Here is a 26941-nt window from a genome sequence, read left to right on the forward strand (position 1 = left end):
CCAACACAGAAATGATGAGGGGAAGCGCCATGGCTATGGCTGGCTGGTTCAAAGTCTCCGAGTGCCTCAGCCATTCTCCACAGGAGTGTTTAACCTGGGCACTTTTTCAGGGTATGACGGATGACGTGAAGATGGATGCTGGTGACATCCCAGCAGCTTTGTCCCACTCCCACTTGAAAATTTGATGTCTGAAGTCTGGGGCTGAAGCCTGAAGGCCCTGGCAGAGATTTCCAGAGAGTTTGTGTTCAGTTTGTTGTTATCTTTGGGCTACAATGTACGTGGGCGATGGACTGGTAGGGTTGCAGTTTGCTCGGGTTACGGGGTGGCAAGGGCTATGCTATGCCAGAGTTGAAGCGAGTTAGGATTAAAGTGTGTTATTGTTATGGACAGAATCTGGGTTTGTTGGTCCTGGTTTCCTGGGGTTAGGTTGTTTTTACCTTATCTTGTGTTCTGTGTGGTCTTTTTTTTGTGGGGGATCCTTTTTTTAGCTTGTTTGTCTGTTTAGGGTTTGGATTTTTGTATAATTTGTCCAATGTTTCTTCTGGTTGATTTTTTGCTGCTCTCTTCAATTGGGTTGTGTTTTCTTTCTTGAAGCCGTCATTTCTGGCCTGCTGCAGGTCTAGTGCAGGTCAGGCAGTGTCAATTCTGGTGCGGTCTGACTCCTTTCTGGCGAGTCGGTAGGTAGGTAGGTGTGGATGACTTCATGGAGAATGACTGCCAGACGACTAACGGGCACTTCTGGGGCGGGGTGAGAGGACTTAGAGGAAATAGTGCGGTTTGATATAGCCGGGGTGCGTAAATGGGGATTCCTCTTTGCACGTGTGCTTACAGGGTGCATGCAGGTGTGTCACTGGGAGTGTTTCTCAATGCCTGTGAAGCTTTACGAGATTGGTTAATGAGTGTTGCTTTGCTGTGCAAGTGCAAAGTGTTATTTTCATGGAGAAACCAGCTCAGATGTTCTGTTTATTTTTCTTTTTTTAAAGGCAGAATGCCTATTTTAAAGCTTTCCTTGCAGGCAGAATGACATCTGCTTTTGAGGATTGTTTCTTTCCCTGCAGGGTGGGAAAATCTACAGCCTCACTAAGGCCACAGAGGAAGAAAACTTGTCAGTTTCCTGGAGCAAACTGCAGTTTGGAGAGGGGGGTGGTTTGCCAGAGCGCCTTTTAGCACCTCGTCAGGCACATTTCTTTTCCCTGGGGGCTGAGGTTTAACATGGCCTTTTCATTTGCCTAGCTTTTGGTTGTATGAATTAATGGGTGTTTCAATGGGAACCACAAGACCTAATTTCTCAGTCGCCATCCCAAAAATTGTGCAGGGATGGAAGTGGGACAGGGAGGTGACCGGAGTGAAACGCTGAAGGCTGTCAAGGATGGAATAAGGAATGGCGGGGCTTGTTCTGGTCACCCAATATGACAATAAAAGTCCACAAGTTCCTCATGGAGGTAAAGAACCGACAATCTGGGAGGGCTTTCAGGGATTTGCCTCATCGAAGGGTTTCCAGGGGAACATGGGGGTCACTCTCCATCTCATTCCTGGTGAGCTGCCTGCCTGTTAAGACCGTTACTGCATTAATTACTGGTTAATGCTTTTTTTTTTTAGAGTTAGTCTGTGACTCTGTTGTCTCTGCTGAATATGAGACACGTCCTTCCCTCTGCTTTGGCAGTGGCCGCTTTCCTTGGGTGCAGGGACCGCACACCCCTCTGGTCCTTTCTCTGTAAGTAAATCGTGGCTGTGTCTCCTTCCTGCCTGGCCTGGGGAGCTTGTCCTTTACTGAGAGAGAAAACAAGTTTTTCCCTGGAAGGAAAAAGAGATTTAAAAATCTCTGTCCTTCTGTGCAGCAGTGCCGTCCCAATGTGGCCGTGGGAGAGGCACCTTTCCTCCAGTGCTGGAACCATGGCAGGGAAGGGACCTGCTATATCGTTAGATGGATGAATTTTATCGTTCTTTGGCAAGAAATGAATATGGTGACAATCGTTACCCGGTCCAGCCGGCCTTAGTGGTCAGCCCCCTCCTCCCTTTCCCTGTGGGAAGGCTCCGAGGATCTCCCGGGCTATAGGAACAGGCAGGCAGTAAGGATGCTGTGCTGGGGAGCTTTGACTGGCTTTGCTGTCTTCCTCCTGCGGATGGAAAGATGGATCCACAGCACTTTGGAGCTCACCTTCCCCAAACGCTGAGTTCGCCATTTGTTATCCACAAATGATGCGATTTTCTGTGCAGGAAACGGGATTTTTCAGAAATTCCAGCACGGTATGGGAAGAAAATGCTCCTGGAACTTTTAATGCAGGTCATTCCTTTTTGGTGTCGCAATTAAAAAGTGACGTCTGTAACTTTGAAACAAATATTTGTACGTATTTGTCAATGGGTGCAATTCACGTAGCTGCTGGAAGGAGAAGGGATTGTAACCGCATCTCTTATTTCAGGCTGTATCGTGATAATGCCGGGGATTGATGTCCCGCTGGGGATTTTTCTCCAGTTCCCATCTTTTGCGGCTAATTGAGCGGCAGAGATTTCCCATCTAGACAGGCAGTGAACTCTACAGAGGGAATGCGAGCGTGGATCTAACGTTGATGGTGATTAAACTATATTGTTAAAAGACTTGTGCCTTGCAAAGAAAGTCTTGAAAAGTGAAAAAGGATATGCCTTTCTCCTTTGGGATTGCTGTTGTGGCAGAGGGGATGGAAACAGCCCACCGGGGTTTTGCTCCGCTCCTGGCTTTGGCTTGGAAAAAGCCCCAAACGGCTCAATCCCTGCAGGGCCGACTGTGACCCAGGTTAGGGGCAGCTGTGCCAGGAGATCCGGAGGGTCCATCTCCACACCTTCCATGTCCAGTGAGAGATTTCCCCGAAAGGAGGGAAATTCTGGGAGAATGGGGAGCGGTGTGCAATGATGAGGGCGGCAAGGAAGGCTAAAGGATGGTCTCGATGATTTTTACCGCTCACGGGTTTTTTCATATATCTTTTGGGCAGAATGGATGGGGACTTTGTGTTTTGGCCAATGAAGGTTAACTCTAAAATCCGCATTGGGCCGTGAGCTCCAGCCCAGTGGTCAGAATAACCGCAAACCCTGGGGAAAGGGGGCTGAGGAGCGGGTGCGTGGTTGGTTCGGCGCCGGGGCTCTGCCAGCCCTCGCTGTTGCCGTTGACCTTCTCCCCGTGGCTCGGCCGCTTCTCCCACTGCCCCACAGCACTGCAGAGGGTAATGGAGGGTTATTTTTGGCTGGAGTATACCCCTGTGCTGGCCAGAAATGGCCAGTGCTAGCCCAGGCTGGGCTTGCCACCCAGGCTGACCTCATGATGCCAGTTGCCGGCCTCCCGCGTTCTACACAACATTCCAACGGTGGTCTTGGCCCACCGTCGCAGCTCTTCTGCTGCTGGCTGTCGGTCTCGGAGTGAACTTTGCGAGTTTGCTCAGGGTTTGAGGAAGGAAGCGGCAATTTTCTTGCCCGATGGGGCACAAAAGGGCTCACGTGGTGGAACGGTAATGCTGTTGGTGGCGAGAAGGGGCTGTGGGAGTTGTCAGAGGGCAGTTGGTGATGCTGTGCTGGGAAATAACTGCCGTACCTGACACGTCCCCTCCTTCGAAGCGGGTGCGTGCTATCGTGCTGTTCCCAGCTCTGCTTCCTCACCTCCTCTGCCTTAACAATTTCAGACACGTCAACGTCGGCAGTGAATTTCAGGCCGAGATCCCAGACCTGCAGGACAGATCCCAGTTGGAGGAGGAGGAGGAGGGAGCGTCGCTAGTGTGGAAGCCCTGGGGAGACATCGCAACAAACCCGGAAACACAGGACAGAGGTTTCTCTTAACGCTTTTCTTGTCAGTTCCCCCCCAAGATACTAAGGGTTGAAAACTGCACGTTTTCACAGCAGCTGTTTGTCCGTTGGGACCCTCTCCCTCCTTTCCTTGACTGCCTTCGTGGCTGGTAGCACCCGAGGGTGCTCAGATCTGATAGGACAGTGAACAGATAACCGGTGGTGCTCTCAGTCGCGTCCTCTGGGAGAGACGGTCAGGGGTATTTGTAGCTGTCCCACCTCAACTGCAGCGACCTCGGGAGAGGGGAGATCTGTCTCTGGAGCTACCGGTCCCAAAGCTGCTCTGAAGGCAGAGAGAGCGATAGCGGATAACCTGCCTTTTTTTCAGTGCCTTTTCTGAGTCTCCAGTCTGTCTGCTCTGTTTGCCGTCGGCCTTGTATCATACCTTTTCCTCCTTCTTTATGGAAACTGACTTTCTGTTGGTTTTTGTTGCATTTCTAGTGACAAATCTGCTCAATTTCACCTGCTCCAATGTGGTGCCGGGGGGAAGAGGCAACCTGGAGCACGCCTTGCACCACCTGCATGAAGCTCTGGTAAGAAGCAGCTATTTTCGAATTCCTACCAGACTAGGACAGCCTTTGGTACTGGGGTGAACTGGGAGTCGCTCCCGAGTTTTCTGTTCTGCAGGCTCGAATCCCTTTGCTAAAGGGGCAGAGTTCTTGCGTGCTGCCTGTTGGCCGCTGTCTGCATTAAGGTCTTGTGGGATGACAGACCCTGTGTATCAATAAGAGCTTGTTTTGTGTCTTGTCAATTCTGACAATTTGGAGAATAGAAGTCCTCCTACTCCTTCTGGGACGAACCCAGAAGGACTCCAGCAGCGAGCAGTGGCCGTTGGGGTGCCACAGCTTGGTCCCCGGAGATCTGCGCAGGTTCTGGTTTCTTAAAACACATCAGTGTGGATTGAGGAAATATTCCTATCGAGTGCCGTGGGCAGAGGTGACCCCGACGCGCTGTTGCTGAGCATCGACTGAGCACCCTCTTCCTACAGTGGGCTGAAGAGTTGAGGTCCCTCCTGAGGGGGAATCTAAGTCTTGTTCTCTGAACTCCCCCAGGAGGGTCTGGAGATGCTGCAGTCTGGGGCACCCCAGCGACCTGAATCCCATCCCCTGGCTGATTATCATTACGCAGGTAAAGTGGAAGCAGAGCTTGTTGCTTCTCCGGGAATGCGAGCAGGTACTGCCGTTCCCTTTGTTCTGATTGAAAGAAGTGATTTTTAGAAACGTGCGAGCAACGGTTCATGTTCTTTGGGGCAGGGAAAATAGTCGTTTTAATCTGTTCCGGGGGTCTTTTGGCGTGGGGAGTGCCTTGTCCCTGTGTTCCAGCCCACTGCTGTCCTGTACAGTGATGCCCCACGCTGCCGTACGCTCCTCCTTTCGAACGCTGGCTTCATGGCAGCTCTGCCGGCAGCCATAACTGCTCGTGCTAACGAACTCCCTGCGGCATTGGCTAATCACTTTCCACAGGAGGAGAGATGTGGATGTGTGATGAATAACTTGTGCGGATTTCAGGTAGGCTGCGAGTGGTCTAATCATTTGCACGTGGCTGTTTCTTCCCAGGCTCAGACACTTGGACGCCCCTGGAGGAGCAGTTATTTAAAGAGGCTTTTTATGTGCATAAGAAGAATTTCCACCTGATCCAGAAGAAGGTAAAGCTGTTAGACCGAGGTGGGTCACGGGTTGGTAGCGTGGAGGGGAGTTTTAACCCAGAAAAGTCGTCTTTTGAATGGCGTGGCGGAATCCTGTCCTTGGGATGCAGCTTCATGCTAAAAAGACACCAGTACGAAACATAATTTTCCTAATGTGTAATTACCAAAGAAATTTAATCTCTCCGGTACAAAATATGGGAAATATTAAAAGAATAATGACACATTCCGTTGACCATCGGCGTATAATGTACAGTTCTGCCCTCCCAAGGCTTCTTTACGGCCCTTTCAGAAGAAGGGGGCTCGTTTTCGGCCTGATCTCACCTGTGCATTGTGCTGTGGGGACTGCAGACAGAGGGGGGGACAGACAAAGAGCGCTGGATAGATTTGTTGTGGGTCTGTGCCTTCAGTGTTTTCCTGCAGTATTTCCCTCATCGATCGCTTCTGGTTTTCTCCCGACAGATTCAGACGAAGACCGTGGCCCAGTGTGTGGAATATTACTACACCTGGAAAAAACACGTCAGGTTTGGCGCCACCCGACCAGGACAGACAGCCAAAAGGCTCCAGCGAGGCACGGATGAGGTGGAGGCGGCTGAAGAGAAGGTAAGAGAACTGCCGGGGGTGGGTGTGAGATGCCCCATGGACGCATTGTCCCGGGCTCTGGGAAACGATCCCCTTCGCATTAAACTTGCTTCTGATGATTTTCGGGGATGTTTCATGACATCCCAGTGCTCTGTCAAAGGAACTGCCGGTGACCCGCCTCTGTGTGGGTGTTGCCAAAATGTTCCTTGCCAGGAAGCAGAAATGTGGCTCACAGAAATACATATTATTTAGGGTTTTTTTTGATGGCAGACACTGGGTAAGCATGTCACTTCAGTTCTCTGTAATTCTACTGTTCTGCTGAGGACATTAGAAATAATATGTTTTTTCTTTCACCATCTGTCTTTGCACCCCATCCTCCCCGTTGAATTTCGGCATTGTTTTGGCTGTTTTAGCGTTCGGAGGAGCTCACCGGGGCAGGCTGGGGCTGATAGAACACGTTCCACCCGGCACACAAATAAACCCCTCACTGTCTGGGCCATTTGGGGATGTTTCCAGCTAGTTTTTCACTTTAGCTGTCCCCCTTGCTGAGGAGAAGGAGAAATGAGCACAGGCTGTCTGCTTTACAGGCTGGTTGCAGCCCGAAGAAGAGGCGCCGGCTCGGGCCCAATGAAAAGCCCACCAAGAAGCAGAAGAGCAGCGAAAAGACGCCCCGTGGCACAGGCAGTCCCTCCCGCCATCCCGGGGACGCTCCGCGCGGGGTTGGAGGCGCAGGCGATGTGGCTGGGTTTCCCTGCGGGCAGTGTGGAAGGTGAGCTGCTTGCTTTTTCTTCTTGAAACTCACTGCTTTGGGCTCAAACAGATGGAAACTCTCCGAGATGGCTGGGGGGGAGCAGAACTAAGGGCAGCTGGAGGATTCCCCCTGTCCCGCCGCCACCTGCTGCTTTTGTTGGACTTTTAGCTGAAACCGCTGTGTTTTCCTGTGCCTTTGAAGGCCTCACGGTCTCTTCCCTGAGGTGTTGGGGCACCTGTCCCATGCCGCACGCTGCCACGTGTTGTCACCACCATTTGTTTAATAGCCTCTTTTCCTCTGCACCCGTTGGAGCAACGAACCCGTCGGGATTGTTCCTGCTCAGTTCCATCCTCCTCCCGTCTCCCCTGCACTCGGGGCTCCTCCATCTCCCGCTGACTGCAGCCACAACGGTTTCTCTCTCTCTCTTTGAAGGCCCTTTCCTCCCATTACAGGCTCAGGGCGGTTCATCTCCTTGGGTGAGAATCCCAGCGTTTCTCCTTTGTTTGGCTGAGAGAAAGGTTCCACTGAAGTTCCTTCTTGCGGTTTGCGGCCCGAGGGCTCCCGCGCTGCAGTCGCTCGTGCCAAGCGACATCGCTCGTGCCACGCAGAGCCACTCGAGTTTCAGTCCAACCCGATTTTAATCCATCATGATGTTAATTCTCCTATTTTAATCCCCAATGATCTGCCGTGTTTAACCACCGAGGTCCCACCCAGACGGGGGTACTGATAGAGACTGTGTGGCACCACACAGCAAAACGCACAAGAAACTCACAAAATTAGAAATAATGAAATGTCGTCTAACAAATTTTTTTTTCTTAAAAAAGGAGTTAAAAATCCCCGTTTGTTTTTTCCCTTCCAGGGTGTTTGGGACAGTCAACGGGAGGAACGCGCATGTGAAATACCATCGCCCGCAGCAGGATCGGAAGGCCCTGGAGACGTCTTCAAAGGGCGGCGAAGCCGGCAGAAGCCCAGAGGGTGACCTCCTCCCGTTGGCAACTGCGCAACTGCCGGTGCAGCCCAGCAACCAGGTCCCTTTCCTCCACTAAGAAAACCCCACCCACCATCTCTTGCCTTCGGCAGCGCCTGAGCTCTGCGGAGGGTCCACCACCACGAGGTCGCCCCCGCTCCAGAAAGACCCAGAAGATAAGAACAGCAGAGAATAAGGTATTGTATTTAATAGTGTTTCCCCCTTAGGTGATAGTGACGTGTAGATTTTCGGTCTTTCTTTAGTGACGTGTAGTCTTTCGGGTGAAAGACTGAGAGGAATTTGCGTCTCCGCCAGCAAGGGATGATGGTCACGTCCTGGTGATGCTCATCTGTGACCTGCGTGTGTCCCCCCCTCACAGCCCCACTTTGGGGCTCTGGAGATGTGTCCTCTCCCGGGTCCAGTCCCCGTCACAGCCCAAATCCTGGCTCAGGAGCTGGAGGGGTCCCTGCAGGGGATGGTGCTGACCCCCACGATAGCAAAGGAGGGAGCCACAGGACCGGTGGTTTCGTCTGGGTAGGATGGAGATGGAGAGGGGCGAGGAGGGGGGTCTCCTGCTCCGCCACCAGAGCAGCTCCCCCAGTTTGGCCCCTCATCCCCTTATAACACTGGGATCAGTGTTTTTAATTACACTTTGTGCGAGATTAATTACATTAATCCTCCCTCCTGCTGCTGGTGGCCAGTCCAGCTTGTGTGTGACGGGATGAGGGGGCCGAGGTGGGAAGTTTGCCTGCTCTTGCGATGCTTTTGGCCTCCCCCGGCACCAGGAGGACTCAAAGCCGGACCTGAACCTCTGCTTTGTGCTTTTCCTTATCCTCAATTACACCAAAGCTTCCCCAGGGAAAGATTTTTCTTTCTAACCGGAAGAGTTGCACTGAGACAGGTAAACTGAGGCAGGACAGTCAAAAGTCCCTCTCTCTCCTGCTGGGACAAAAAAAAACCCTGCAGCAAAATAATAATTTGGAGAAGTTTTCTTGAGATGGAACAACACCCTCTGCTCCGAAACTCAAAAGTGAGCTCGCCATCCCCTTTCCCAGCCCAGTTTCGATGATTTGATGTTTTCCAGGCGCCTGGCAGCGGTGGCGAAGGACAAAGAGGGAAGGCGAAGCGTCTGTGAGTGCTGTTACCCATCCTGGGATGGGATAATTCGCTTTCTGGAGGCATCTCTCTGTCCTGCTCCGTCCCATCCCAAGCCCACGCGTCCACAGATCCCATAGACTTATTAAATCCTTAAATCCTCCAGCCATTTCCTCAATGAAATAACCTTTCTGAGTCCATTTGAGTGGCTTAATCAGGAAAACGAGGGTTTTGAGTGGCACCGTTTCCTTTGGTGGCATCTCTGTGCGAGGTTTGCTGCGATTTCGGGGATGCTGCAACAACTGGGGAAGGGCGATGGGATGCTCGGAGCATCTTGCCACGGACCCACTTGGCTTCTTTCTCCTGTCTTTGCGCCTGAAGCTTTAATACTAAATAATAAAAAAGCAGCAGAGATCTGAGCTTGGATCCCGATGGGATTTTAACGGATTAGACCTCGTTGTCACCCTCCTTCGCTGTGTTATTTTACACCCCGTGTCGCCTTTCAGGGCGAGCCGGGGCCGTTAACCTTTGTGCTGAGCAGCGTCGGGGAGGAAGTTCATGACAGCAAATGAATCTGTAGGCTGGAAATGAGGGATTAGCTCCGCTCGGAACATAAAGTAGGGCTGGAGATAGCTGGCGGAAGCGAGGAGAGTAAAACATGGGGCTTCTCTGGACATTTCCGTACGGCGTAGGACTTGGTCTGGCTAACGAGGGTTTATGGAAGCCGCGAAGGGACGGAGGCCGTGCCGAAGGGAGACCTCCCTGAAACACCCTGATTTGATGCAGGAAATGTTGATGAAAATCAGGGCTGCCCCATAACGGGCATTTCCCCAAGGGTTTGTGCCTCGTGTGGTCTTTTGGCAGTTTGGGCTTTCAAATACACCCAAACACTGTGTAACGCCTTTTGCCCTGCCGAGATGCAGCGTTTCCACCCCTTTTCTCTATTCTGGATAGTTTTTCCTCAAAACAGAGCAGGTTTCTCCCCATCCGCTAAGTTTTCCAAGCGGGATCAGTATTGGGGTGTATAGCTTTAAATAACTGCCGGGGTCACCCTGAACATTCCGATCCCAGCAACGGTCGCTGTTTATGTGCTGGAGATGGTGCAGACTGGGAGTCACTGGGCTGCAGTCAGAGGGTTTGGTCCTCTGATTGATCTGGAGGCTCAGTTATCCCCCAAAACTGGTGACCGACTTGAGGATGAAGCAGGAGGAGCGTCCCAAAATGACACTTCTGGAAGAGTTACAGGTGGGAGGGCTGTGCCGAGGGGCTGCGCATCCCCCAAAAAGGGGGGGAGACGTCCCAAAATCCCACTGGCATGTCGCCAGAGCAGGGAAGGATGCGGGGGGATGATGCTTTGTGCCCTGCCGGGGGCAGGTTTAGCATCGTGGGTGGGAGCACGGAGCCAAAATGGTTTCTGAGAGAGAAGCAGACTTTCCCCATGTTGCTCGGGGGGGATTTGAGGAGCTGTGATGCCCAAATCGCTCTGTTTATTCCCACTCTGACACCCCTGTAACACACTCAAGCTCACTATTGTATTTAAATTGCGATTTTATTTCAATTGTGATTGTATCTAAGTTGTGATTTAATTTAAATAGTGATTTAATTCAAATTGGGGTTTTATTTCGGTGGCGATTTTACTTAAATTGCGATTTAATTCAAATTGGTGTTTTACTTAAGTAACAATTTTACTAAAATTGCCATTTAAAGCGATTTGATTAAGCCCCTTTTGTCCCGTGCCTTTTCTGAGGTTGGGGTTTGGGTTTTTGAGGTTTTTTTCTGGTAAATCTGGAGGGGAGCAGACACATTGCTAAGAAGGGACGGAGGGTGGTGGAGATCGGCGTGGGAGAGAGGACGGGAAAGCCACAGGCGTGTCATAATCCGGCTGCCGGGTGACGCGGGCGAGTGCCGGGAGATGGCGGGGAGGTCGCAGCAAGTCGGCTTTGAAATTAGTACTCGGGGGGCCTGAAAAAGCTCATTCCCAGATGGGAACGTTTGTTCCTTTTGCTCATTAAATTAACTGGTGAGCGGGAGGTGTGAGCTTCCCGAGCGTCGCTGCTGCGTGGTGGCAGGTGATGCCATTCAGTCGAAGCAGGAATTCGGTGGATAAAAAGCAGATTTCCGGTATTTTGCTCTTCTCTAAAGAGAAGGGTTTCCTGGAGGCCCTTTCAAAGCTGCAGTTGCGACTCGAGTGTGAGACGTGGTTGGGTTTTTATTTCTTTGAGCGTGGTGATCCCGGTGATGCCCTTCCCCAGCCCAGGGGCAAGGGGAGAAGAGAACTCCTGTAGTTCTCCTTTGGCTTTTAAGGCACAGATGCTCTTTGTGCAGCGCTGACAGTGGTATTTCAGCCAAGGAGGGCATTAGCTCTCAGCCCTTGGCTTTTCTTTTGAGGAGAAAAATGCAGTTTTGTGTGGAAAGCGGGCTTGCAGCAAGAGAAGCCCGAGCCTGGTTGGGCTGAAGTCGAAGCTTCACCCTTGAAGTTCTTGAGGGCCTTTGGAGGTTGGTGGTGGCCATGTCCTGTGGCCAAGTGCCATCTAGTGAGTCCTGCAGGTATCACGTTTAGAGAATGAAACTGGCTGTGCTCAAAAGTGTGGAGTTGGGTTCCCCCACCCCACCCCACCCCCAGTTTGGAAATCCCTATTTTAGTTTTTTGAAAGGAACCACAAGAACGAAGCAGGAGGTTTGGTTTTGGTTTGAAACACTCAGCTGTCTCCCCTTTTAGTAAATCCTTCCAGACTCACGAGGTATACAATACAGGTGACGTTACAGGTGGTTTTATTTGGGTATGGGAATAAAAACCTCCTCCAAGTCCGTGTTTTTAGGGCTGTGCCTGGAGGAGGAGACACGCAGAGGCGTGATGCTCGTGGGCTCGCGTGGCGCAGGGATGGGTGATGACTGGGAGGACGTAAGGGAGCTCTCCTCACCTGGTCCCAACTTGTATCTTCTTCTCCTCATTAAACAGAGACATGACGAGGAGGCGGTGATTGACCAGGGAAGAACGAGCACCATTGTCAATATTCACTATGAGAAGGAGGAGCTGGAAGGTGAGTCGGGAGAGGTGCCACCAGCCCCACGAGTTTTCCCGTCGCGCAAAGTCCCTGCCGCATCCTGTGCTCAGCGTATGCATCACCTGCAGCGAAACGTGGCGTGCTTCTAAATAAACGAGCACACTTATTTTCACATTGTTTTAATATTATGGCTTTTAGACAGAGGGGAAAAAGCCCCCGCAGCATCTGCGGTATGAGTGTTGGCCATGTTCCCAGCTTGTTTCCTCAGAGGCTGCTCTTGGCTTGGAGAGGTCAGGAGAATAATTTGATGACTGCAGACACAGGGCTGTGATTTTCTTTTTTTTTTGTTCCAGACTTCATTATCACAGGACTGATTGGATCTCCTCTTGTCGCCTTGTGCCGACAAAGATTTTAAAAATAATTACCTTCTGTCGTTGCTTAATGAGCAGATCTGAGTGTTGTCCAGCTGAAGCTGGAATTTTAGACAAGGGTTGATATTTTCAGGGCACTTTTAGGTGACCCGGAGCCATTGCTTGTTGTTGCTCTGTTGTTGCAAAGTTAGAGTAAAACAGGCTTGGAAAAAGGGAGGGGTCTCTGACATTCGGGGATGCAGTGAAACTAAAATGAAGAGAAGTTGGTGTTTCCTCCTGGGATGGATGCGCTGGTTTAATCGTGGCAGCGGTGTCAACCATCTCCGCAATATCGAGAGTGATGCGAACACTGCTTTTTTCGCAGACCACCGCACCCTGTCCGTGGGCGTGCGGATGCCGCTGGTGAGGCAAAGCCACCGGTGCCACCGGCACCACCGACCCCACCGCCAGAAACATCGGAAGAAGGAACAGGAGAAGGACTGTGCCCCGATGGAGCAGGGCTACCACTGTAAGTCCCGCCGCAGCGTTCACGAGCCTCCTCGGGGCTGCGTGGGTGCCGGGGTCCTCTGCAAGCAGGTCCGTGTGGCTGATTTGTGTGGTTTGCTGTTCTTCTGAGGGAAAGTGGCATTATTTGGGAGGCAGTTGAAGGCATAATGGATTGAGGCTGGTCTTCCTTAGAGGGATCCTGCCTTTAAAAATGGAAACGTGGGGAAGGAAAGTGGCCCGTCCTTATGCAGAGGTGGAACAGATGCTTCTCCTTCTCCATGGCTCTGTGCAAGCCTGGCCAGACCCGGGGGAGAGGGGCTAGCCCAATATTTAGGGCTGAACTGGTGCCGATCGATGGCCACTTTGCGTGTGAGCGTGACGGGTCGAATGGAGGTGTGGTAACGGGATTTATCTTCTGCCCCCAGACACCCCATCCCAGCGGGTGCAGTTCATCCTCAGCACCGAGGAGGACGAGCAGCATGTTCCCCACCACTTGTTCACCGAGCTGGATGAGATCTTCCTGAAGGCGGGTGAAGATGCCGAGTGGAAGGAAACGGCAAGGTAAATCCCTGCCGCCGGCTGCAGTGGCGGCCGTGGGCTCTGCCTTCCGCTCTCCGGAACGCGAAGCTTTTGCAGCTGCAGGTGCCGATGCGCGGAGCCTTCTCCTCTTGCTGCCCCATAGCTGCACCGAAGGGGTTGCAGAGCTGAGGCTGTTTTCTTGCAACGGGGCTGATCGTGCCCAATGTCCGCAGGTGGCTGAAGTTTGAGGAGGACGTGGAAGATGGTGGCGAGCGCTGGAGCAAGCCCTACGTGGCCACGCTGTCCTTGCACAGCCTCTTTGAGCTGCGGAGCTGCATCAGCAACGGGATGGTGCTGCTGGACGTTTGTGCCAACAGCATCGAAGAGATCGCAGGTACTGAGCACGCTGCGTCCCGCCGGGAACGGCTGAGCTCAATTTGCCGCGGTGCCCTTCACTCCCGTATCAAACCCTGCCCCAATGGCACATCCTTTTCCAGAAGTCGCGCGGTGTTTTTAAATCGTGGGTTGCTTTTTGGATGTAGACTGGGTGTACAACAGTCACATCAGCTTTTTCTCCCAGTATGGGAGCCTTTTGAAAGCAATTTGTGGGGTCAGAGAGGCGATTAGAGAATATTCTCTGGCCAGAAAGGAGTGTCAGGGCTTGGCAGGCTGCTCTCAGGAACACGGAGTCTGCGTAAGAGCTGAACCTCCTTAAATAAACTACTTACTACAAGCTGTTTCCTCCCGTTCTTTGTTTTGGTTTTTTTTCCTATTGCCTTAACATCCAGGATTTAAGAGCTTTAAAGGCAGAGTTTATCTGGCAGGTGACCAAGCAGCATATTTCTGTGGGGAAGATAATTGAAGTTAATTGAAAAAGCGGCTTTGGAGAAATTATCTTTGACTGGCAGGTCTCCATTCAGCCCTTGCAAGAGCTGGAGAAATCGGAGCCGTTATTAGCACGTTTCTCCCTGTGTTTGGCAAATTGCAGTCGATGGGCAAAGGAAACTCTGGGAAAGTCTGTGCTAGAGATTGCTTATAATTTGTTGAAATGTGTCGAGTCTAGAGAGTCTGTCTAGAAACGCCAGATCGGGCAAAAAAATGTCATTATCTAGGATGGGGAATAATTATCTGAGCGGAGTGATGAATAAGCACTTTGATGATGGCTTTTAGCAAAAGAGAATTCTTCCTTTCGCTGCAAAGGCTGAACTGCGTTAAAACGTCTTGCTAAGCAAGGCTGAGCCCGCGTTAGGGTATCCTGCGTGGCGCAGCCTTCGCCGGGGGCTTGAGGACTTTCTGCTCTGACGGCTTCGTTTCCCGTTGCCATCTCCAGATATGATCCTGGGCCAGCAAGAGCAGTCCGCGGGGTTTGATGAGCGCATGCGGGTGAAAGTTCGAGAAGTGCTTTTGAAGAAGCATCACCATCAGAACGAGAAGAAAAGAAACAACCTTCTCCCCATCGTCTGCTCATTTGCTGACATGAGCAAGAAGCAGTTAGACGTCCTTCCCCTCGACAAGCCAGGTGAGGGTTCCTGCAGGGTTTGGTACCCGGTGAGGGTTTCTGCCAGGCTTTGGCACCAGGTGAAGGTTTCTGCAGGGCTTTGGCCCCATTAGACTTCTCCCGGCAAAGGAGAAGTGTCCCGATTGCTCCTTGCCTGTCTTTCTCAGTGTCTTTCTTTCTCCTCCCAACCCAAACACTCATTCCTCATCCATCTCCCACCACTGCAGAAGCTAAAAATGGGGTGAACCGTGACAGCCATGCGATGGATCTAAGCAAGGTGAGACACTCGTAGCTTTCTTATGCTTTTAGGCCAGATTTGCTCTTGCAAACTTGGCTGCAGAGTGTTCTGCAGAGTGCTGTGGGCTTTGCTTTTGGGGTAATGGCCTGAAAATCCCTTGTCATGCCCAGGCGGAGCTGCGCTTCATGAAGAAAATTCCCACCGGGGCTGAAGTGTGCAACGTGCTCGTAGGAGAGCTGGATTTCCTTCGCCAGCCCATCGTGGCATTTGTCCGCCTGAGCCCGGCTGTCCTCCTCTCGGGCATGACGGAAGTTCCCATCCCAACGAGGTCTGAATGAGAAGCGCAAAGTTTTTATTTAAAAAAAACCCACCACAACAAAACACCAAATTGCACGTATCAGTTGGGTGTCTCGAGAACACAGCCAGTGGGAGCAAGCACGTTTCTCCCACCCACATCTCCGTGCTTTCATTCCTCCCTTCCCTGCTGGAGCTTTTAAACCCATTGGCCAATTTTAATGAAAGTTGGCCCCAAACTCAAATTTGCATTTGGTTTTGATGCGTTTCAAATTCATCACCGGAGTCAGTGAGCCTACACGTCCCCCCTGGAGCCACGCTCTGGGGTGGGAGCTCCCAGGGATTTCCTTGGGCGCCCTTTGAGTGAGGCCATGTTCTTCTCTCTCATTTTGGTTTTCTTGCCTAGGTTCCTGTTTGTTTTGCTTGGACCAGGAGGAAAAGCCCATCAGTACCACGAGATCGGCAGGTCCATGGCTACTATCATGACAGATGAGGTGTGACAAGATAAGAGATATCTCCGGGTCATTTTTTTGGGCTTTCTTCACCTCTCCCTGTCTCTGTAGTAGTGAGGAAGAGGGTTTGTTGTCTCTCTTAGCTGCCTGCAGGAGGCTAAAATCCCACCTGGGCTGCAGCCCGCGCCTCATCCTTCTCCCCAGGGTCCCCAGCACGCTGTCCCCAGTGGTGGCATTGCCAGGGCCAGTGAAACTTCTCTTGAAGCAGAAGGCTGTGGTGTGCCATGGGGGACGGGAGCCTGGTGGAGATGGTTACAAATACTGTGATGCACAGATTTTTGCTTTGGGGGGAATATTTCCTGCCACTTCCAACAGGCGATTTGGGGGAAATGACCTTGCATTTAGCCAAGAGCTTATTGCACTGGTTAGGACATCCGAGATGGGTCATGCTCTCACCAGGTTGTCTCCTACGGCAGGTTTTCCACGACGTTGCCTATAAAGCCAAGAACCAGGCTGACCTGGTGGCTGGCATCGATGAGTTTCTGGATCAGGTCATGGTTTTGCCGCCAGGAGAGTGGGATCCCTCCATACGAATTGAGCCCCCGAAAAACGTCCCTTCGCAGGTGGGTGCTGCGGCAGAAGGAGGCACGAGGGGGATGGGCAGGAGGGCAGCACGGCTGGGGGTGCTGCTCAGGGGCCCAAATTCATAGGTCACGTACCCAGCCCAAAAAGCAAAACAAGCCAGTGGCTGCAAAGACATATCTTTATCTTATTTCCATTTTAACAGGAAAAAAGGAAGGTGCCAGAAGCTCTCGATGACAGCGCTTCTCACAGCAAGCCAGAGAAACACAGCGGTCCTGAACTGGAGCGGACAGGAAGGTGTGAACTGAAATAGTTTGGTGGGGTGTTTTTCTGTTTGCCCCTAAAATCTGAGCGCACACCTCCCTTCTAGCAGAGTTTTGGGGTTAACTGGGTCAGTGAAGGGGCTCCAGGTTCCCAGCTTGGTCCCCTGGGCTGGGCGGGTGGGAGATTTGGGCAGCTGGGCTGAGCCGCAGCATGGTTGCACACAGGTTTTCTTGCTTTGGGGTGGAAGCAGATGTGTAAGTACCTCCAGGTAGAGCTCTGCTGCTTCTCAAAGTGAGGGACTGTTGCAATAAGAGGGGACGGGCTCTCAGGTTTGGTCTCCTTTTCTTTTTGTTGGAGGGTTTTTTCATATGCCTCAGTTTCTACTGGGGCTAAAATGGGAGAAGGAGACTTCTTTTTAGCAATGGAAGTTACTCTGTGCTTGTGATTGTCCTTCCTCAGCCAAGAAAACTTAACGCTGTCTTCCACGAAAATGGTTTGGTTTTTTTTTTTCCTTCCTCCAGGCTCTTTGGAGGTTTGATCCGGGATGTGAAGCGAAAAGCCCCCTGGTTCTGGAGTGACTTTCGGGATGGTCTGAGCCTGCAGTGTCTGGCGTCCTTCCTCTTCCTCTACTGTGCCTGCATGTCCCCCATCATCACCTTCGGGGGACTGCTGGGGGAGGCGACCAACGGCCACATAGTGAGCACCTCTCTCTGTTGGGTGGCACGGGGGAGGACAAAACTCATGCAAAAGTCCTTGCTGCAGTGAATTTGCACTTGTTTTTTTCCCCCTAATGATTTAATTACTCGCTGCTGCCTCTCTTCCCCGGACAGAGTGCCATGGAGTCGCTGCTGGGCGCATCCATGACCGGCGTGGTGTATTCCCTCTTTGCTGGCCAACCTCTCACCATCCTCGGCAGCACCGGCCCCGTCCTCGTGTTCGAGAAGATCCTCTACAAATTCTGCAAGTAAGGCTGGCTGCTGCGGCCAGGTGCTGCGAGCGCCTTTGGAAGAAGGCAGGGATGGAGAAAAGATGTTTTTCTTAGTGGTAGTTGGTAGATTGAAGTTGTCTTCTGTGTCACAGACATCACGCGCTGCTGCTTTAGTATGTGACGGTGCAGGAGCCCTCGGTCTCTGAAGGATGGATGGGTGGTTCGGGGTTTTTAGGGTTAAAGTGAAAGAGCAGGAGGAGGAGAAACCACAAGGAGGTGGATGCCCGAGCTTGGCTGCAAAGGGAAGATGAGACAAATGACTCTGGTTTGGGAATGAGGGAAGATTTGCTTTCCTCTCAGTACAAACTCGGGCACTTTTTTGCATGATTTTTGCTGGAAGTGGAAATATATTTTACCCACATATCCAAAGAGTTTTCTGGTCCAATGTTTTGATGATTTTTGAGAAAGCAGGAGCTTTTCACGCGAAATGGATATTTTCCATGACAGTCTTTTTGTTGTGGCAACTGTGATGGGAGATTAACCCCCTTATTGCAATTAAATTTATTATGAAGCCCCAACTTGCTGGCAGCAGGTAACTGGGTGCAAACCCAGCCGGTTTCGCTGTTAGGGCATCGGGGTGATGTGGGAGAACACCACCTTCCACAACAGGGACCTGACCTCAATTAGCCTCCGAGGCATTAACACAAGGTAATTGTTAAATAAGGATAATTAAATAATTGGCCTCTCCTCATGCGGGCCCACACCCTGCGCCACAGCCCCGAGGCTGTCTGTCGTAGGACCGGAAACTGCATTCACCATCCGCAGCCTTGACACGCTCCTGAATTGCTGCCGACTTTCCCCGAAGGAAGGCACGGCTCGGAGCCTCTTGCTGCCCTCTCCACCCTGCGTTTTCTTTTGCTTTCCCAGGGACTACGCGCTCTCCTATCTCTCTCTCCGGGCATGCATCGGGCTGTGGACCGCCTTCTTCTGCGTAGTGCTGGTGGCCACTGATGCTAGCTCTTTGGTGTGCTACATCACCCGCTTCACCGAAGAAGCCTTCGCCTCCCTCATCTGCATCATCTTCATCTACGAGGCTCTGGAGAAGCTGAGTCACCTGCGAGAGACCTACCCTGTGCACACACACAGCAAGCTGGACTTCCTCACCATCTCCTAGTGGGTTTCTTCCTCCTAAAACGCCGCAGCCCCTTGGCAGGAGCTCAGGGCTGCACCTCCATCGCCTTCCCCTCACCCCTGTCTTGGCTTCTCTCCTCCCAGCTGTAAGTGTGAGGCACCGACCCATCCCAGCAACGAAACCCTGCAGTTCTGGGAGAGCAACAAGATCAATGTGTCTGGCATCACCTGGGAGAACCTCACGGTGACTGTAAGTGCCCCGAGTCACTGCTTCCTCGTGCCGCGGCCGCGGGGTCCAGGGGCACTGGCCTGGTGCAAAGCTCAGAGCCCTTCAGGTGATGATGGGCTTCCAACTGTGCCAGTGCTGCTCTGAAAAGTCATTACTTCAGTGTGTTTAACCCCCTTGGGCCTGGGAAGGAGAGTCCACCTCATCCCCGACATGGTGGGCAATAACTGTTATCCTCAGAACAGCGGTTCTGTCTGGGAGCAAGGTTCAGTGGGTGCTTTGGTTATTGGAGAAGTTGGAGGACTTCAGTTCATGCTTGAAGGCTGTAATTAGCTTCCTTAATTGGTTCCTAGTAACTCCAGGCCTTGCTTTCTTACTCAGCGCTGTCTGAAGGTACGTGCATAAACTTGCATGTCTGAGCAGCCCCTTGGGCCGTTGTTGCTGGAAGCAGAGCTCAGGCACAGGGTGGGACGCTCTTATGGACATCTTCACCCCCCTTGGCCGTGTCCTGTGAGCCCGCCCCTGGGAAGGGACAATTTGTCTCTTCTCCTTTCCTGTCACTGTTGTCTTAGCCCTCCTTCCCCGTCCCCAAGAGTTTCCAGTGTTTCCTTCCCCTCTGGTGTCTTCTTCAGCCACGGTTACCTGCCGTTCAAGCGGAGGATGTGCCATGGGTCTGTGGTACAGTGTCCCATCACATCTCCTCTCTCCGCTGTCTGTGTAGTTCCGTGTGTCACTTATTCAGCTGCTGTTGATCGTTAAATATAAATCTCCGCTAGCTGCATTAGTCCCGAGGTCACGGATCTTGGAGCAAGATCCTTCAAACCCCCTAGTTATCTGAGGTTTCCTTGCCGCATGTGCACTACCTTTGTGTCCTGATGCTGTTTCCCCAGGAATGTCGGTATTTGCATGGAGAGTTTCGTGGACCTGCCTGTGGACACGATGGCCCCTACACGCCCGATGTCCTCTTCTGGTGCTGCATCCTCTTCTTCTCCACCTTTGTCCTGTCGGGCTTATTGAAGAAGTTTAAAACCAGCCGCTACTTCCCGACCAGAGTAGGTAGAAGACGGTGGCCAGCAGCAGTCTCCACACTCATTTCCCAAAATGGCTTTCCCGGAGCACTAAGCAGTGTTTGCCACCGCTTGGTCAAACTGGGAAATGTTGACCTTGAAGGCCAAACTTGGATGTCCCTCACTCATTTCCAGGAGTGCAAAACGATCGTAGTGTTTCCCACCTGCCTCGCGACCTGCCCCGGAGCGGTTTTTTGCCCAGGCAGTGGGAAATCAGGTCTTCCAAAGTTGGTTGGTTGTTGTTTTTTTGTTTGTGTTTTTTTTTCACCTTCTGTGCCTTATATGCTCAAATGGAAAGTTGATTCAAATGAGGAACTGCCATAGAAAAAGTCACAAAGGACACTGTTTCTTCCTTTTGAGGAGCAAATGATGCCTCAGTGCTTTATTCCCATTGTAGCTGTGAGTGCAGCTGTAGTGGCAGACATCTGTTTCCTTATTTTTTAATATTTATTGGCTTTTTTTTAAGGTTTGAATTTAAACCACCCTTTTCCACCTAATTAAACTTTTTTTGTTGCCTGACACCAGATCTCGCAGGTACAAACACAGCAACAGTATCTAACCGAGGGATTTGGCTGCATCTTCTCAGAGTGGTGGGAATTTGTTAACCAGCCTTAATGCTGTTGACGTCTTTAACTTTTCCATCTCACGGTATGGCCCCGTTTGTGCTGTCCCTTTCAGCTCTGCTTTCTTGCCCCAGGTACGGTCCGCAGTAAGTGACTTTGGTGTCTTCCTCACCATCGTCGTCATGGTGCTCATTGACTTCCTGGTTGGGATCCCGTCGCCGAAGCTCCACGTCCCCCACATGTTCAAGGTAATGGGGTGTTTTGGTGTGGAGCCACTTTCAGCCCTTGGGGATGCCACAAGGTGATGCTGGGACAGGACAGGGCTGAGTCTGGGGATGCTGGTGGTGTTACTATCTCCTCTTCCACCTCCGAATGCATCGTTTCCTTCTGGAAAGAAGACGCCAGCCCCAAAACTTGATACCTACAGAAGTATCTATAGGTGCTTGCGACGAGGACGCTGGCACTGCTGAACCCCGTAGGAGAGGGTGACACGAAGGCAGGGCCAGGAGATGAGGCGGCACAGCGATGGAGAGGAAAATCAAAGCCAGTGAAGTGGCTGGGCTGGGAGTTGATCCTGATGTGTGTTTTGGCTTTGTTGCAGCCTACCAGAGACGACCGCGGGTGGTTGGTCAACCCCATAGGGCCCAACCCTTGGTGGACGGTGTTGGCCGCGCCCATCCCAGCTCTGCTCTGCACCATCTTGATATTCATGGACCAGCAGATCACGTCTGTCATTGTCAACAGGAAGGAGCACAAGCTGAAGGTAAGGGGCTGCAAGAGCTGACCCCATCCCCACCCCACTCTGGGCTGCAGGTGTGGGGAGAAGCTCCTATGCCAAGTGCTTTGTGAAGGCGTTGGTTTGGGACAATGTCAGGCTGTGTGGCAGGATGCTCTGCTGGATTAGTGATGTCACAGGGAGCAAACGAGGGCAGTTCAGATGAGCAATCTTTTGGAGGAGCAAATTAATTTTCGAGCACTATAGAAGTGTATTTTTGTTTCAAAACGCCAGCAGGAGCTGGGGGAACGAACTGTTTTGACGCACTGCCAGGGATAACTCGGGGTCACATCTTGCTTGCAAGCAGTAGAAATTTCTTTATGAATGAAAATAGTCTTTTTGTTTGTTTGAGAAGTAGCTATTGCACAAACCTCCCAAATCCACTTGGTCTGAACCCCTGCCAGATTTTCACGAAAGGTGCTTGCGCAAAGACCATATCCATCCTTATTTTTGCCAATTCTTCTCTTAAATTTTCAAGAGGGTGACTTGCGCCCAAGTAGGGTTTGAGTCTGAGTCGCGACGTTGTCCTCGCTCTTGTGCTGTGGGATGCTCTGTTCCTTGTTTTGCTGCCCACAGAAAGGATGCGGGTACCACCTGGACCTTTTCATGGTGGCCGTGATGCTCGGGGTGTGCTCCGTGATGGGGCTGCCCTGGTTTGTGGCTGCGACTGTCCTGTCCATCACCCACGTCAATAGCCTCAAAGTGGAGTCTGGCTGCTCAGCTCCAGGAGAACAACCCAAGTTTCTGGGGATACGAGAGCAGAGAGTCACCGGCTTGATGATCTTTGTGCTCATGGGCTGCTCTGTCTTCTTCACTTCGGTGTTAAAGGTAAGAGGAAAATGCAAAACGCCCAACAAGCGTGAGCTTTTTGGAGGTTTGACAAAAACCATCCCCTCCCTCCAGGCCTGAGTAGGTGTGGAGCAGAGGAGGAGGCGATCCCAAACCTTGAGGCTTGGCCCATGGTGGGAACCAGCCTCAGTTACGCTTTCCAGCCCTTCACACCCCAGTTTGGTGTCCTCGAGGCAAGCGAGCAGGACAACTGCTTTAATTCCCAGGTGTCTCTCAGGCCCACCTGTGTTTATGGGTTACGACGAAGCGGATTCAGACCAGTACACTGCTCTCTTTCAAGCAGGCAGCACCTTATGGGATGCAATTTGCTCCCCCAAATGCCTCCCAACAGCCGTTCCCAGTAGCTAAACACACCAAAATCATCCCCGTGGGCTTCCTTGTGTGTTCCTCCCACAAAGTCACCGCAGCTCTAGGCTAAAAGGAGGCACTTCGCTTTTGCATGTTGCCACAAAAATGTGTAGAAATGTTCTTCAGCCGTCACAGAACGTGGCATACAGTTTCATGGGTGAAATGACCTATTTTCCTCCAACCTTTCAGGAAAACAGGATTATTCTAATGAAACGTAACTAAATGCTCTGCCTAAAGCAGAGCATTCACTCACTCACACACACAAAACCTCTACGTGTTGAGAGCTGAAACATCTCTAACCCTGTGGAAACTGGAAAGCTTTAGGCAATTTTAGGCAGTGCCTCTAGAAGAGAGCAGTAATACTGGAAATGCATTTAAAAAAATAAATTATTGCATTCTTTTTTTTTAATTTCCCAGTTTATACCCATGCCTGTGCTTTACGGTGTCTTTCTCTACATGGGCGTGTCGTCACTCAGAGGGATTCAGGTACGGACTCTTACAGCGTGCAGCTCCCTGCTGTGTCATCTCCAGAGACGCAGGAAAAAAGCAGTGGTGTGGGAGAAAACCTCCCCAAAAGCAGGCAGTGAAAGTATTTTGTATAAGGAAAAGATTGGTGGGGGCACAGGAGGTACGTAGGGTGGGAGGACCAGGCAAGTTCAGCGCGCTCTGCGTCACAGTTTGGGACAGGGCAGTGTTTGGTGTGGTGAAAATGGGGGAATTCAGTGCAAAGCGAAGGCGATTTCTACTGCCGGTGGGAATCCTCACTGGGGGATTGAGTGGGCTGAGAAATGCCAAATAACAAACAGAAGAATAGAATATATTAAAAATATATTTTTATAGAAGAACAGGGAGGGGGGGTGAGATGGTCTGAGGAGGACCTGGGGGTACGGACTGATGAGAAGCTCACCATGAGCCGGCAATGCACGATCACAGCCCAGAAGGCCGACCGCATCCTGGGCTGCATCAGCAGTGTGGCCGGCAGGGCGAGGGGGGGATTGTGCCCTCTGCTGTGCTCTGCTCTGGGGAGACCCCCTGCAGTGCTGCCTCCAGCTTGGGGGCTGCAGCACAGGAGAGACATGGACCTGGTGGAGCGGGGGCAGAGGAGGCCCCGGAGCTGCTGCGAGGGCTGGAGCCCCTCTGCTGGGAGGACAGGCTGGGAGAGTTGGGGGCGTTCAGCCCAGAGAAGAGAAGTCTCTGGGGAGTCCAGTGCCTAAAGGGGCTCCAGGAGAGTTGGGGAGCGACTCTGGATGAGGGAGGGGAGCAAGGGGACGAGGGTGGATGGTTTGACACTGACAGAGGGCAGATTGAGATGAGATATCAGGGAGAAAATTTTCCCTGTGAGGGTGGTGAGGCACCAGTGCAGGTTGCCCTGAGAATCTGTGGCTGCCCCATCCCTGGAGGTGTTCAAGGCCGGGTTGGACAGGGCTTGGAGCAACCTGGGCTGGTGGGAGGTGTCCCTGCCCAGGGCAGGGGGTGGGACTGGCTGGTCTTCGAGGTCCCTTCCAACCTAAACCCTTCTGTGATTCTATAATAGAAGAATGTGGAATAATTGCAATTTGGTGGGCAGCTCTCATGGACACACTGGTTTATAGATGGAGCAAAGGGAAAACGGGTGCTGCTCCCGGGAGGAACAAAGTGGGATCCAGGATTTCTCACTGCACGCGAGATCCTGAAAACTCCTTCCACATCCCAACAGGGCCGGAAACTTTCCGCAGCCCCAAGGGGTAACTTTTCCGCTTTTATTTTGCAGTTCTTCGATCGCTTGAAGCTCTTTTGGATGCCGGCAAAACACCAGCCGGATTTCATCTACCTGCGGCACGTTCCCTTGCGGAAGGTGCATTTCTTCACCATGATCCAGCTCATCTGCCTCGTCCTGCTCTGGGCCATCAAGGTGTCCCGTGCTGCCATCATCTTTCCCATGATGGTAAGAGCCGGTGCCGCTCGGCAGCGGGACGTTTGCAGCGTCGGAGTGAGACATAGCATCATCTCACACCTCACCCCCTCTTCCTTCTTATTTTGTGAAGGTTTTGGCTCTCGTGTTTGTCCGGAAAGTGATGGACTTCTGCTTCTCAAAGCGGGAGCTCAGCTTTTTGGATGACCTTATGCCAGAAAGCAGGAAGAAGTTGGCCGATGCCAAAAATGAAGCCAAAGAAGAAGAGGTGATGCTTGCTGGGTGCTCGGGGCTGGATGTCTCCCTCGGGCTCTGAGATTGCCTCTTTCCATCACAGCTTCTCTTGAAATGTTGGGGGAAGATCTGAACTCAATAGAAATAGATCCTGACAGCCTGGATCCCGCATTAAATTAGCAGTGAGCTTAACACTTGAATAGCGGTATAATTTTTAAAGGTGCCATTTATAATAAACATTATAATTATGATGGAAAGATTTGCTCATAAGGGTGGTTTTAACCCCCCCCCCCCCCCAAAATGTTTGGAGTGAAAGGTCTTTCCCCGGCTGCGCTAACAGAAGGTCAGAAGGAGAGGGCAGCACGTGGGCTTTGCTGGGTGTTTAGTTTATCTCCACTTCGATCATAGACAGAGAACTTTGATTTGTCCCTTTTTATGTCAGGAGTCCCAGGAGATGATGGAAGCTGCTGCTGCAAACTCCGTTCGGCTGCAGCTGGGCAAGACCAGCAGCGCGGATATCCCAAAGCCAAGCAGCGACAGGTAAAGCCCCACCAAGCAGCAGGACCCCCGGCAAGATTAGCCTGAAGGGGGTTGGCAGAATTTTCACTGCGTTTATCTTTGCTGAGCATCCCAGCGCCATGCACTCAGCTTGGCGGGAAGAGCAAATTTATGGGCAGGGCGGGCGGCAGAGCGCTGGCACAGCTGCCCAGAATGGTGGGGGAGTCTCCCACTCGGGAGCCATTCCAAACCCGCCTGGAGGTGTCCTGTGCCACTGCTGTAGGTGCCCCTGCTCTGGCGGGGGTGGGACTGGGGGAGCTCCAGAGGGCCCTTCCAGCCCTGACCAGTCTGGGATTCTGTGCAGAGCCTTTGCACAGAGCTGTAGCTCTGCGGCTCTCCGGCTCGCCTTCCAAACCTCCTCATCCCGCCCAACCCGCTGTGCTTATGCGCAGCTTTGGTTCTCCTCCCCCCCGTTCCTCTTGCTGGTGCTGATGCGCTGGGTGGCGTCAGTTCCCACAGTCACAGATTGCTGTCCCAAATATTTATTGCAGGACTGATCCTTCGGAGATTAATATCTCGGATGAGGTGTCGAAAACAACCATGTGGAAGGCTCTCACTATGAGCACAGAAACAGTCTGAATCGGGGGAGGAAAGAGGTAAAGGATCGCGTGGGAACGTGGCCGTGCTCCTTTGCAAGCGGCGGCACGTGAATACGGCTTTTTGTATTTTTTTGCCGGCAATGCCGAGCAAGCGGCGAGGGCTGTGGCACACGAACCAGCTCCTCTCTGCCGGCGCGGTCCCACGAGCGGGGCAACAGCCCCACTGATGACGCTCTCCCTCCTTTTCTCTCTCCTCCTCCCCCCCAACTCCAGTTTTCATGTTTAGGAATCTTGACTTTGAAGGAGAGGCGTGAGAACGTGACTCGGGGATGTGCCCACGCAGACATGGGCAGAAACCGCTTTTATTTTGTTTTCCAGTTGGCGGATTCCCCTTTAAGCCACGGCGATGGTTTCAGCTGTCCTTGGTGTGCTTCAGGCATTCCCTCTCCAGAGCAGCAAACTGAGGTGCACATGACAGTCAGTGGGAGTTCGGTGGTGTTCCACCTCCGTGTGTTCGTGTGTGGGTTGTTGCCGTTTTGTAGCGGTAGAGGGACTGCTGCCGCTTCATCGTTCAGTGCTATTTTTTTAATATCTCACTCCTCCTCTTCTGTTTCTCTTTTTTTTTTTGTTCCCCAAAAATAAACTCTGAATGTTTCTGTTGTATGTGATGCATTCTCCACTTTCTTCTTCATCACGACCAGGTTCTTGGGTCTGGTTTGGGGTCCTGCCTTCAGTTCGCCCTCCTGTCTCTCCCTGGCAGGAGAGGGATGCCCTCCGTGGCGGAGCAGCGCGGAGCGCCCGAGCGGTTGGGCCGAGGCGAAGGAAAAGCATTTGCTCCCTGCGCTCCAGTTTTACATTGGAGTTTTTTTGGAATTTTTGTTTGTTTGTTTGTTTGTTTTTATTATAATTATTTTTCTTGTTTCGGCTCTGCCGTCAGCCTGGAAGCTGCAAAAGGCAGAAATGGCGCCTTCTCCTCCCCCGGCTGTTAAATTAATATAAGGCAGCGCTTCAGATCAAACCCCTCCAATCCGCCGGGTGGTGGCGGGAGCGGCCAGGCGAGACCTGGGGCTCTGTGTCCCCGGGCGGCCCCTCTGCTGTCCCTCCGCTTTCCTTCCTTTTCCCTCCCTGGCTCTCTCTCTGTGGTGTTTTTTCCTCCTCCCCTCTCCTCACAAAGCCGCGTCTCTCTCGCAGGGTGGGATGAGCCCGGAGGCAAGTGGGAAGGTGCCTTTTCCTCCTCCTTTTTCCTGCCCCTTTGCAGGAAGAAGCTGTTGAGCAGAGA

The 26941-nt window shown here is 52.1% G+C and overlaps 1 protein-coding gene across 1 annotated transcript; it reads left to right on the forward strand.

The window, feature by feature from the left end:
• Positions 1 to 272: 272 nt before the first annotated feature.
• Positions 273 to 25702, forward strand: LOC309684058 (electroneutral sodium bicarbonate exchanger 1-like; the record flags this gene model as incomplete). The annotated part of the gene is made up of 24 exons (XM_082500019.1): positions 273 to 293; positions 11804 to 11885; positions 12585 to 12728; positions 13132 to 13267; positions 13459 to 13619; positions 14556 to 14744; positions 14891 to 15000; positions 15132 to 15289; positions 15662 to 15749; positions 16184 to 16330; positions 16495 to 16586; positions 17075 to 17249; positions 17384 to 17517; positions 18409 to 18654; positions 18757 to 18862; positions 19729 to 19890; positions 20603 to 20716; positions 21070 to 21231; positions 21820 to 22071; positions 22858 to 22926; positions 24191 to 24364; positions 24465 to 24599; positions 25008 to 25105; positions 25615 to 25702. 24 exons carry the CDS (start codon positions 273 to 275, stop codon positions 25700 to 25702), a joined length of 3243 nt encoding a protein of 1080 aa, XP_082356145.1.
• Between the last annotated feature and the right edge of the window lie 1239 nt (positions 25703 to 26941).

This window comes from Vanellus vanellus (assembly GCF_965231255.1).
Source record: "Vanellus vanellus genome assembly, contig: HAP1_SCAFFOLD_67, whole genome shotgun sequence".
NCBI lineage: Eukaryota > Metazoa > Chordata > Aves > Charadriiformes > Charadriidae > Vanellus > Vanellus vanellus.